The 13,219-nt window shown below is 52.5% G+C and overlaps 1 protein-coding gene across 1 annotated transcript; it reads right to left on the reverse strand.

The window, feature by feature from the left end:
- Window positions 1-981: 981 nt before the first annotated feature.
- LOC144113162 (natterin-3-like) lies at window positions 982-12,899 on the reverse strand. Its single transcript, XM_077646090.1, has 3 exons — window positions 12,780-12,899; window positions 2,058-2,287; window positions 982-1,235 (listed from the first exon to the last, which is right to left on the reverse strand). Exons 1-3 carry the CDS (start codon window positions 12,793-12,795, stop codon window positions 999-1,001), a joined length of 483 nt encoding a protein of 160 aa, XP_077502216.1. The 5' UTR covers window positions 12,796-12,899; the 3' UTR covers window positions 982-998.
- Between the last annotated feature and the right edge of the window lie 320 nt (window positions 12,900-13,219).

Consider the following 13,219-nt stretch of genomic DNA (forward strand, 5'->3'; position numbering starts at 1 on the left):
CAAGTTACATAATAAGCGACAGCAAGACAGCCATCTACAATTACGGAAGGGGCAGAGCAGCATCAGAAGTGGTGCGAATGCCAGTTGAAAGGAAAATTGATAGGAAAATTAGCCTCATATGGGCACCAGCTCACACGTCAGTTCCAGGCAACGAGGCGGCGCACCTCTTAGCCCGAGATCTCTACCTCCGGGCAAGAGCAGAGCCGCCCGATTGCAAGAAGCTTGACGAGAGACTACAGACATACACGGAGATAATAGAAAACTACAGATTACAGCGAAGAACTGTCCCTCCACCGGACAAAGAGCTCGGAAACAGAGAGGCAACAACTTCGAGCACATTACAGGCGGGAAACTACATAAATCCGGTATGGGCATCACACGTCCTGAGAGACGAAGACATAGACGATAAATGTAAGGAATGCGGAGAGAGGGGGACCCTCGACTACATAACCTGGCAATGCACACACTCCCCATGGGTCAATGAAGAAATAAATAGTAGAGAAGCCTGGGAGACCCTTCTGCAAAGCGCGGACCCCGCCATGCATAGGAAAGCCATCCATCTGGCGCTAGAGGCCGAGAAGAGCCAGCAACTCTTTGCCTGCATCTAGTCGCGGAGGCCCCGGCCCCTGCCACTAGGCCTCCGCGCCAGGGGTAGGGACTAGGGGGTCTCCATTTCTGATGGAAATAAATGTTTTTGGAATGGAATGGAATTATCTCCATGGAGGAAGGAAAAACGAGAGGAGAGGATGTGATGTGGCAAACGTGCAGCCGCCGCGCGCCCGGAAGATGCGGTCGTCCCATATACCTGAGGCAGCTCCCTCGTCTCCTGTGCCATTTCGTTTCCCGCGGCGGACACGCGCCCGCCATGCTGCCGCCGCTGCTACTTGCCTCATAATTAGGCTTAGAATTGACGCGCGTCTTCCGACACGCTTTTCACAATGCATCTGGCAGACACGGGGCCTCTCAAATTTCCTTCCTCCATGGTTCTTTCAGAGTCACTACTGCAGGGCCAGAGCCTCGTAGCCCGAATAGCGGTGCTCGCAACCGCCGTAAGGGATGTACAGACCCTCGTGGGATGGTTGAATCTTGCCCATAGTCACCGTCCCCTCGTGGTGGGTGCGGCCGATGTATAGCTTCTCGCCGGAAGAAGCTCGGCCGCCCTCGACGGCTCTGCCCGGAACGGAGGCGCCGGAACTCGCGACCCAGTGCACCGAGGCGCCGTCAAACACCAGGATCTGTAGAAAAGAGGCGAGATGTCAACGGCACGTGTGAGGGCAGACGGGAGTCTAACGGAAGCACTTGAAATAAAGGCCCTGTTGAAGGATCGAGGATACCGGATGATGCATTATTGAGAATGCGTCACAGCCGTACCACATCAAAGAGGAGATGGCACACTTACGCACATACTCACTTCATCTAAAAATCGCCTGGTTAATTTTCAGTCATAAAAATCAATTGCAGCCAATGGACCTGAAGGACGCGTAAATCGTTGGTGTCTCGCCAGTCTTAAGGAGGGGTGTTGCCTTCGCCAGCTTCCGCACTACGGGGGCAGCGTTTCTCATAGAGGAACAATTTATGAGTAACAAGTTCACAGTTGACTCCGTCGTGCCCTGATTATGGTGATAGATGCTTATTTGGTTCATCAGTGGCTGCAGATAGCATGCACTTCCAGCCTGAAAGGCGCAAAAGCGAACGGCGGATATCAGACGTACGATCGACAGGCAGGAAGTGTTGCAGGTTACCGAACCCCCAGGCAGTAAGCGTTCTGCGGTTTTCTTCAGATAATTCTTTCAGTGGTATTCGCTGAAAAGTAAGCGCGGGAAGACGGAAGAATTGCCAAGACTGATTGCGGATGCATACGACTGCGGTTATCTGTTTACATCTGTCACGCATGTTAAGGCCCGTTTCTTTTTTATCCTTGGATCGCTTTAAATTGCTTTAGGTGGGACTCTCTGCATATACAGACATACATTTGCGTAGATAAGCACCAGAACATGGAGACAGGCACGAAAAGCTGATTGGGAGAAACGTATACGCCGCACTGAAACTCTGCTCACTTCGTAGTTTTCGTAGCGGTGCTCGCCGTCGGCGTACGACACGTAGCAGCAGCCGTGCGAAGCCTCCACCTTGCCTGGAATCAGATCTGCGTTGTGTTCCGCTCGGCCGATGTATGTCTTCTCGCCGCCATCCTTGCCTCCAGGCACCGCGTTGTTCGGGACTTTGCCGACCTCGGAGCGAACCCACATGATTGTGGGCATGAAGGCCAAGGCTTTAGGGGCCGACCACACTATGCAGGCCGAGGATGAGGACAAAGTGAGCAGCAGTAGCCGAGTAACGGGGTAAAAGTTTAAATCAAGCCATCTTCACCTTCCTTCCCCCTCTCTCTCCTGACCTCTCCTCCACCTGGTACTCAGTCAGCACTTTCACGCATTGCAAGCTACTTGTACAGTCGTCCACACACCTGTCTAAAGCGCTCGAGCGGCACGCTCTGTTGTGCATTTACGACAATAACCGCTGCCTGACTGGCCAAAGATAGCATTTAAAGACATAAGGAGCTAGACATGATCCATGTGAATGTGCATGCACGATTAGGTCTCGTTTCGAGCCCTAGGTCACTCGTAGATGACGCAAATGTACTTACTCTCAGGTGCGCTGCTCGAGTGCTATAGACAGGTGTGTGGACGACTGCATAGTTCTGTTAGCTGAGCTCACATTTGTTGCACGAATGCGCTTTGAATGATACATTTCATACCAGCTGAATTTTTTGCTTTTATAAAATTAAAGAAAGAGGCTTAACTGAGACGAGAGTCCTGTCTTCACTTTTTCAGATCGGTGCACAGTGCACAGTGAGCTCCAAGTAACCGTAGGCTGCTCACAAGAAAATTTCAATTCACAGAGCAAAAATTAATCATGCGCGGTTCAGTATTCGATTGAATACGTCGATTGCGAAGCCTGTGCCGTGTATAAATGTCGTTCTTCACGTGGACATGCTCACATACGCCACACTTCCGTCGTAATAACACGCGCATACGAAAGAATGAGAATGCATAAAAACAACGGCCCTTCTGTATATCTAGCCACCCATTATGCTGTATGCGGCTGTACTCCGTGAAGATACCATAGTTTGCTTTTCAAGCATAAACAGCAGCCATCTAAAGAGAAAGAACAGAAGTGTTTTTCATCCATAAGAAGGGCGATGCCTGCGTAAGCAAACCGTCCGTCGCTCTCATAGATAAGGAGATCGCGCATCGCCAGAAACGTTGACAGGTGCAGTCTATTTTACAATCTTTGGGCCTATTTTTATTTTGACCATGGCCGCCGGGACATTAACGTCTTCAGGTCAGTAAACATACAGATGAAAGTTCAGCGCTCTGTCCTGTCCCCTGCACTGTTGAAATCGTTTTTTTTTGCGCTGCCGCCACCATAGACTGCTTTGAAGGTTCTGCCCCTGGTCTGCCAGCGCCAGCTATAAAAGTACGCCGAATTCAAATTTCGAATTTAGGTTTTAACCGAAAAAGGTCGGGCGACCACCGACTCAGAGTTGCACTCAGTGCAGTTGTGCGTTCGGAGGTATTGTTCCGCTACATTAGATACCTCTGAAGGTTGAGAGGCCACACCTCACCGTCAAATGTCGTCTGGCAGCCTAGTGCTGTTCAGCTGTCTTCACCCGCTTAGGACTGCATTGTGACATTCCTTGTGTGTGCTACGAGGTTCCGCGTTCGACGGCGCGGCGTAGACGGAGACCCAGATGACAGCGGCAACATCAATTACCCAGCCATGCTCTTTGAGTGACGACCAGAACGAAGGGGTTTAAGCCCAACCGGACCCAACCGGACCCGCCGCCGCCGCCGCGGGGAAACGGGCTTTATCCTCCCCAATTGGCGTGGCGGTTCCAGGGGCGGCCCTCCCGAGCACATTCCAGGACAAGGGAACTGTCAGCGGGCCAGAGCGCGCCTTACCTTGAGGAGCGAGTGTCAGTTGATGGATGGAGAATGGAGGCCGGTGACCCGCGGGAACTGTCAGCGGGCCAGAGCGCGCCTTACCACAGCCGACGCTATGCGCTACCTCGAAGACAACCTTCTTTCCCTCGGACTCAACACGTGAGGGGGGCGAGACCATAAGTGCGGTGGTATGTTTGTGCGCCCATGTGAAAGCCCTAGCCCCCCCTCCTTCCCCTCCGGCGTGGGCGTCCTCACCCTAGGGAGTGTGGAGAAGAGGATATAAAAATCGACAAGCAGTACGGAAGAAGAACGCTCAGGACGACATCGTTCGCCAAGAGGGCCTTCAGCGCCGAAGCCCGACGGCGTGCAGCTTCTGCCAGCAACCGCTCGAGCCCAACTCCGGAGCCACTCCATCGCCCCCATGAAGTCGTCGGCACGTAAGCTCGGACGCCCCAGCCTCTGAATCTTAATCATGTATAATTATTGAATATATCTGTTTGTTTAAACTGAGCCATACGGTATCTCTTTGCCTCTCCGTCCCGTGTGGACCTGCGCATTATGGGGGTCATCACACTGGTGTCAGAAGTGGGGTCTCAAAAGCAAATGTCCTCTGAATGCTGCGACATTCATGACTTCAAAATTGTAATCAAAAGGGAATCACGGGACTGATTGTGGGACTTTTACCCCCATTTGAGAGGCTTGAGGCACTGGAGGGCTTGAGAAAAAAAATGTCTGTATCTGAGGGAGCTCCCACTCCACAGCCGTCGCTCGGAGCAAGCATGCTGGCATTAGGAAGCGTCATTCTGACGTTTACGGGAGATAAGATAGGGGTTCCAATCTGCGATTTCTTTTCCATGCTAGAAGAGATTGGGAAAATGGGGGGATGGTCCGATGCTTAAATGCTGGGAATGGCGAGGTGTAAGATGGCAGGAGCTGCTCATGATTTTGCTTGGCGAGACGAAAAAGTAAAATCCACAAAATCATTTGCGGAATTTAAGAAGCTCGCGTTTTAGCATTTCGACACTGAACCACGTCACGTGCGTGTACAGAGGTTCCGTGACGCCGGACAGATGGTAGGGGAGGACGTGCGAACGTTTGCGTCGCGGCTTCAGCGCTTAGCGCGCGATACGTTAAGCAGGGAGGAGGAAGGAGACCAGCTAAAGAAGAAATACGCGGAGGATATACTTAAAGAGGAAATGACCGCTTTGTTCGTGGCTGGTCTGCAATACCCCGTGCGCCGGTTCGTGCTCTCGCGCAAGCCGAGAAATTTCGACCAAGCCGTGGAGGCCGCATTGGATGAGGAACGAAATGAGGCGTTAACGACAGCCGCAGCGAGAGTACGCGTCATAGATAGAGCGGTGCTCAACCCTGAGGTTGCTCTCTTGACAGAGCGGTTAGATCGCTTAGAACAGCTGCTATCTCAGCAGGTAGAACGCCAGGTTGAAGCGCGCGCTCAACAGCGCCCATTCGCTGGAAATCGGAGACCGCCACAAAGCTACAGGCGCGGTATGCGAGATTTTGAAGAAATCGTATGCTTCGCTTGCCAGGGTCGCGGACACATCGCCAGGTTCTGCCAAAACGTGCGCCGTGGGGAGCCACAAAGAGAAGCAGGCGAGACACGCCCTAAGCAAGCCTAAAGCGGGGCTCCAGATACCGAGACAAAAAACTAGATAGTCCTCCCCAGCCTGAGGAGCGTGGGGAGGGAGCAGTGGATGATGAGGTGGCGGTAGTTTGTGTGGCCGACGAGGCATGCCCTGTTGTGCGTTGCAAGTTAAATGGTTGTTGCATGGAATTGTTGATAGATACGGGGTCAAAGGTGACATTGCTTAAGGAGAGCAGTTTTAACACGCTTCGAAGGAAGGGGGACCGCGAGGTGTTGGAAGCGTCTGGTGGTATGGCAACCAAATTTGTAGGCATAACGGGGGATCCTCTTGGCATAAGTGGACTCTACCGGTTACACTTCTCTCTCGGTAGAATTGCATTGGAGCACCCCTGCTACGTATGCCCGGACACGGTGTCTCTGCCAAACGGAGTGTCAGGTATATTAGGGCAGGATTTTTTGAGAAAAGGGAAGGTAGTAGTCTCATTCTCTGAGGAAGAGGTTAATGCGGGCGGCTCAAAAGTTCCGTTTTTGAACAGGAGAGGGGCTGAGATTCGCATTACCGATATTGACACCCGTCAAACAGTGGGATCATTGGAGAAGGTATATTCGCGGGTTGCCGTCAGGCTGGTCGAGGAGGCGGTCGTCCTTCCTTGGTCGCAGCACATTTTGTACGCGTTTGTGCCTTCAGATGTAGAGAGCGGCGCCGTGGGAGTGCTTGAGACGGTCGACTCTCTCAGCAATGGCCTGAAGGCAGCCGCGTGCCTCGTGACAGTTAATGACGCCCACAGAGTGCCCCTACGGGTGGTTAACTATAGCCAGCAGCCACTGAGCCTTCCCAAGAACAAAACATTGGCTTTCTTCACCTCTGCGATAGAGAAACGTGAGCCCACCGATACGGTACTCGCAACTGTAGAGCATGCTAGTCCTTCGGCTGCTCCAAAGGTGTCGTTCGATCTTTCTCACGTAAAATCCAGGGAGAGGGAGGCTCTGGCTGGTTTGCTGAACGACTACTCGGAGGTATTCGCCGCGTCCAACCTGGATTTGTGCTGCTGTGGCGTTATAAAGCACAGGATAGAAACCGGCACTTCATCGCCCGTTTACCAGCGTGCGTACAGGATTCCTTACTCCCAACGTGAGGAGATGGAGCGGCAGGTGCAGGACCTGATTGATCGCGGCATTGTCGAACACTCAAAGTCACCCTGGGGAGCACCAGAACTATTGGTGGAAAAGCCAGATGGCTCGTATCGATTGGTAGTGGACTACCGCAAACTAAATGCCGTAACTCGCATCGATCCATACCCCATCCCCAATATACAGGAGACGCTTTCTCAGCTGGGCTCTGCCAGGTACTTCACGGTAGTGGACAATGCGGCGGGATTCTGGCAGATAGCAATGGATCCGGCAGATGCCGAGAAAACGGCATTCAACACGCCCTCAGGGCACTATGAATGGAAAAGAATGCCGATGGGTCTGGCCAACAGCCCTGCTGTCTGGCAGAGAACCGCTGATGTTATCCTGGCAGGTCTTCTGGGGAGGCTGTGCTTCGTGTATATGGATGACATAATCATATACAGTGACAGTTTTGAGAACCACTTGCGCGATATTGAGCAGGTTTTGGTGCGACTAAGAGGAGCGGGTCTCAAGCTGAAGCCCTCTAAGTGCCAATTCCTGAAAACGAGCTGAAATACCTTGGGCACGTTGTTTCAGCTGACGGCGTGCGACCGGACCCTGAGAAACTAAGGTGTGTCTCGGATTTTCCATCCCCGACTAGCGTCCGCCAGGTCCGGCAGTTTCTCGGCCTGATCGGTTACTACCGAAGGCACATAGGGGAGTTCGCCAAGCTCGCTAAGCCGCTCACCGCCTTAACAGCCAAAAATTTCGCCTTTCGCTGGGACGAAAACGCGGAGGATGCTTTTGGGGCTCTGAAAAGGAAGCTAATGAGTGCACCGCTGTTGCGCCACCCGGATTTTAATTTGCCTTTCGTTATGGCCACAGATGCGTCAAAGTTCGCAGTTGGTGCCGTGCTATCTCAGGTTATCGAGGGCAAAGAACATCCCGTTGCTTTTGCTAGCCGACAGCTGAGCCCCACAGAGCAGAAGTACGGAGCTACGGAAAGGGAGTGCCTCGCCGTTGTCTGGGCAGTAAAGCACTTCAGATGCTACCTTTACGGCCGCAAATTCAAGCTAGTCACAGACTGCCATCCTCTGAAATGGGTGATGAGTGTCAGGGACCCTAGCTCGCGACTCGCTAGATGGAATCTACACCTGCAGGAATACTGCTTTGAAGTTGAGCACAAGTCAGGAAAGACACATCTGAATGCTGATGCACTCAGCCGCACAGCTGCCGTGGCAGCTATAGAAGAGTTTGTCCCCGTAGTCGACCCCGCCGAATTACGCACAGAGCAGTGCAAAGATCCTGACCTGAAGCGAATAATCGAAAGCTTAGAGGGCGCACCGTCTCACCCCGAACAGCTAGGTTATTTCATTGACAAAGACGGCACCCTGTGTCGGCGCACGAGGCCAACCAGGAAAGGGAGACCAGAGAAAACCGCTTGGGAGAGAGTCGTCATACCTCGGTCGTGGACAGAAAGGGTTCTTCGCGCGTTTCACGATGCGTCATGCGCCGGTCATTTTGGCGTAGCGAAGACACGCAGGCGTGTGGAGCGTTTTTACTTTTGGAGTGGCATGCGACAGGATGTTAGAGACTACTGTGCGAAGTGTCATTCCTGTCTCGAAAGAAAAACACCCAAGGGACGAAGACCAGCTCCAATTCAGCCGTTCTCTGAGGTTTCGGCTCCCTTCGAGCGGACAGGTATGGACATAATGGGCCCATTGCCCACGACCACTTCCGGAAACAAGTACATTTTAGTATTTGTCGATCACCTTTCAAAATACGCGGAAGCGGTAGCACTCCCAGATCAGAAGGCAGACACGGTTGCAAGAGCATTTGTCGAACAGATCGTGCTCCGACATGGACCCCCGAGGCAACTCTTGACAGATCGGGGAACGAACTTCGTGTCGCAGCTAATGAGGAGAGTTTGCGAGCTGCTTAAGATCGCTAAGAAGCAGACAACACCGTACCATCCGGCTTGCAACGGCGCGGTGGAGCGACTGAACCAAACCGTGGCCGGGTTCCTGTCGCATTTTGTTTCGCGCGACCAGCGGGACTGGGACTTGTGGCTCCCGTATGCAATGTTTGCCTACAATTCCGCAGCACACGAGAGCACGGGCGAATCGCCATTCTTTCTTCTCTACGGTCGAGACCCGGACCAGCCTAGTGAAGTGCCAGAGGGCCCCCGTCGTGTCCCATACGCTTCACTGGACGACTATAAGGTTGAGCTAGAATCGCGCTTGCAAGTGGCGAGGGACATCGCAAAGGATGCCTTAAAGAAAGCGGCGAAGCGCAGGAAGGAGGTGCACGATCGCAGTGCTAGAGACGCGCCGTTTGATGTGGGGGACAGCGTGTACATTGAAAACTGCCAAAGGCAGACTGGGCTAGCTCGTAAGTTCCAGACGAAGTGGAGAGGACCGTGCGAGGTTGTCGAGAAGCTTTCTCCGGTAAACTTCAGAGTCCGAGACGTGAACCGGCGCTTGATAAGGATACACGCAAATCGCCTCAAGTCGGCACCGGTTCAGTATTCACGAAATGAGGAAAGGGAAAGCGCGGATTTTGATGGGGACAGAAGTGAAGCGGAGCGCGCAGATAGTTCGCAAGAAACGCCCTCTCCTGCATTTGTTCGGCAGGCGTCCGAGGTGACGGCCGGAATGCCACCGGATTTACTTCATGCATTGCTAGAAGAAGAAGCGCGCGAGGTTGCCGCGCAGATAACGCCAGGAGAGGCTCCTGCCACGAGCCCTCGCGAGTCCCAAAGCAGACAAAGGGGCACAGACTTACTTAGTATGACTCATGAAGGCCGATATCCGCTGCGAAATCGGAAAGCTAAGTCGGACTAATGGCGTAAACAGAGCGGAGTTGTGAACTGGTTAGAATTGTGTAATGCCGCAGCTCATAACATTGCTATGTGCTTATGTGTTAAGTTATCGGAGTTGGTAGTTAAACCTTTCTGTCATTAAATAACACCTTCACAGGAGAGCATGCGGAGCGCATGCAGAACCTGCCCTACTTCCTTTCGTTATCTATATTTTTGTCTGTGCCGTGATCGTGCTAGAAGTGGGAGCTCCTTTGTAACTGTGGTAAATTTATTTCGTCCAGTTTGGACTAGAAAGGAGAGGCTTGGGTGCTGAGTTTCATGTTTATCTGTAAAAGAAGATCAGTGCTGCCCCTGGAGACGCCAGTTATGACAGCGGAGGCATATGGTGTTGTGCAGTGGTGTTGAGTGCAGCGAAAAGTGTTTTGTCGGACGCACTGTGCGAGGCGATTCAGAAAGACAAGGGGAGCTGCGTGGACTCAAATGTTCGGAGAACATTCTTCTGGAGGGTGAGCGAGTGTGACATTCCTTGTGTGTGCTACGAGGTTCCGCGTTCGACGGCGCGGCGTAGACGGAGACCCAGATGACAGCGGCATCATCAATTACCCAGCCATGCTCTTTGAGTGACGACCAGAACGAAGGGGTTTAAGCCCAACCGGACCCAACCGGACCCGCCGCCGCCGCCGCGGGGAAACGGGCTTTATCCTCCCCAATTGGCGTGGCGGTTCCAGGGGCGGCCCTCCCGAACACATTCCAGGACAAGGGAACTGTCAGCGGGCCAGAGCGCGCCTTACCTTGAGGAGCGAGTGTCAGTTGATGGATGGAGAATGGAGGCCGGTGACCCGCGGGAACTGTCAGCGGGCCAGAGCGCGCCTTACCACAGCCGACGCTATGCGCTACCTCGAAGACAACCTTCTTTCCGTCGGACTCAACACGTGAGGGGGGCGAGACCATAAGTGCGGTGGTATGTTTGTGCGCCCAAGTGAAAGCCCTAGCCCCCCCTCCTTCCCCTCCGGCGTGGGCGTCCTCACCCTAGGGAGTGTGGAGAAGAGGATATAAAAATCGACAAGCAGTACAGAAGAACGCTCAGGACGACATCGTTCGCCAAGAGGGCCTTCAGCGCCGAAGCCCGACGGCGTGCAGCTTCTGCCAGCAACCGCTCGAGCCCAACTCCGGAGCCACTCCATCGCCCCCATGAAGTCGTCGGCACGTAAGCTCGGACGCCCCAGCCTCTGAATCTTAATCATGTATAATTATTGAATATATCTGTTTGTTTAAACTGAGCCATACGGTGTCTCTTTGCCTCTCCGTCCCGTGTGGACCTGCGCATTATGGGGGTCATCACAGCATGTAATCACACTCGGAACCGCACGCGTGTCACGACCAAGCGCCATGTTTTGGATACCACTAAAGTTATAAGCCGCAGTTCCATTGCTCTCAACGCGCAGACCATGTAATGTCCCACCGTCGCGCTTAACCTAGCGCAACAGCTAGCGATAGGAATCACCTTCCAATAGCGCCTTTGTCTAACGGTTCCACTATTTAGTTTTCGCTATTTTTTATTGCCTTAGGGTTTCCTTGTGCAAGAGCTGTTATAAGACGTTTCACCAGTAATTAACGGTCATTTGTACGGTATTTAGAGGTAAATCAAACACTTGGGCTGACAGAAAAAGTCAAGACAAACTGCCAAAGTGCCATTTGACCGCACATGTTATCACCGCGTGGTACCATGTACCATCTCCGAAAAAATCAGTTTTCATACGCCGAAATTATTAACTGAAAAAGAATATCAACGAAAAAAATCTTGTGAAATAAAAACCGGAAAAACTCTGCCGGATTTTCAAGAAATAACAAAAAATTGGAGGAGACACTTGAGCTCCGCCTTAAGGGGATGACGCGAGAGGGTAATGGGTTAATGCCCATATATGCAGAAGGTCACTCTCTTCTTTACATTCATAGATCCTTGGGAGTCATCATACCCCTCCTGGCGCAGCGGTGCAGCGGTTAAGCGATGAACAACTGGCCTGCGATGACAGGTGCTGCCGTCGGTGGAGTTTGTGCGGCCCAGGTTGCTTGCTCTTCCCGAGGACCAATCATTAATTTAACTGCCACCTGCCACGGCAGGAAGTTTGCTCACTATCCGGTGGGCAGGTTGTGATGACGCTGCAAGGTCACGTGACTTAGGTGGCCCACCTGCCTCTTATAGGTTGCTCTCTGCGGACCGCCTAGAAGAGCCACGGCAGTTATTTTAAGCTATTCTTATTATAAGTTATTTTTATCGCGTTAAAAACGAAAGTTCCGACTCCTAGATGCCGTGCCTACAGACGGGGACTGACCAACTGTGACTCTTTACTGGCTTCCGCAGTCCGACAGGGACAGTCATTTTGCAGCCCCACACCTTACCTTAAACATTCGATGGAATCCGCAGTAAACGCGCTACAGGACGAAGTCAAAGGGTCACGACTGGAACTAGCAAATTTTTTTCTAACTTATACACACAAGTTTTGCACCTTGTTTGTCCTTTCTGCCTCTCTGTCGAAGCCCGAGTCGAAGCTTGAATCGGAATTTATTTCGAAACTCTTCCGCAAGCTTTCCTCCTGCGCGGAGCTGGAGACAGCGCAATTGCTTACCCTCCAGGCGAAATAGCCAAATCGTGGCCGGAGCTGCTTCGCGTGTGGTAATCAGACCGTGCCGCACGCGGTTTTGTTAGAAATTTGCGGTGCACTTTCCTGTAGGTAATTTAGAATTCAACAAGCAACTGTTTATATTGTTCACGTGAACTTGGTAGTCGACATGAGTGTTGGTTCCGAATGACGATTGCAAGTCTGAACGATTTTCGATAGTGACAGCATAGCACCCGACATAGGGCGTTAGCGCGACTGCGGTATCCTTCACAGTAGGAACGCATTTCCTGTTTTTAGTGAGGAGGCGCGCAGGTGTGTTTTTATTCGCAATTGATCCCAAATGCAAATAGCACACTAAGTTCAACAGCAGCGCCGATGATGAGGAGAAAAACTCCCGTACTTTAGAACTTCTCAGCACCTAGAGTGCTTTAATAGAGAGAGAGAAAGATAGAGGGAGAGAGAGAGAGAGGCAGCGTGGTATAACTTATCATTCAAGGCCGGAGCCGCGTCCTTCGCACGTGCTCATTTGAGGTGCGTTAACACTCTAGGCGGTGAAAACATAGCGCTGCCCATACTCTGGTATGTTCGAGGTGCAATACGAGCAGGCTCTCATATTGTATCGCTGTACTGTTATGTCTCAGAATAATAAATGGTGCACATGACAATGCTTCGAAATCACTTACCCCAGTTCGGGTTCATCGTGTACTGAGCGCAGCCCCGCGCTGAACGAAGGGGATTGGCACTGAGTCGGTCAGACAGTTTGTAGGCTGCAACGTCCGCGCGACGACTCTCCGCAAGCTCCACAGATGGCGGCACAACCACTGAAAAAACTTCTAATGACGCGGGCTGGTTTCAGGCCATCATTTTGCAGGAACGAATGTACGGCAGCAGCGGCGGTGCAGTGGTGCCTTTTGAAGCCCGCGCCGGAACGCTGCACATCCCTTGTACGGTTGGAGTAGCTGGGGTTTTGTCGCCAACTGGAACGCGGTGGGCAAAGAATGAATAGAGGCGGCGCTGGCCGAGCTGTAGTAGCCGAGCTCGCTGGGAGGAGGAGAGTGCACGGGCAGCACACTCTTTCTTCTCTGCCTCACTCTCTCTCTCTCTCTGCCCCAGCCAGAGTGCA

Source organism: Amblyomma americanum, chromosome 1, assembly GCF_052857255.1.
Source record: "Amblyomma americanum isolate KBUSLIRL-KWMA chromosome 1, ASM5285725v1, whole genome shotgun sequence".
Taxonomy (NCBI): Eukaryota; Metazoa; Arthropoda; class Arachnida; order Ixodida; family Ixodidae; genus Amblyomma; species Amblyomma americanum.

What these genes read in the sequence shown, in the direction of transcription:
- LOC144113162 (XM_077646090.1), bottom strand. An exon ending in ACCGCTACGAAAACTACGAA is followed by an intron (nt 1,236 to 2,057) that starts GTGAGCAGAGTT and finishes TCTTTTCTACAG; the next exon opens with ATCCTGGTGTTTGACGGCGC.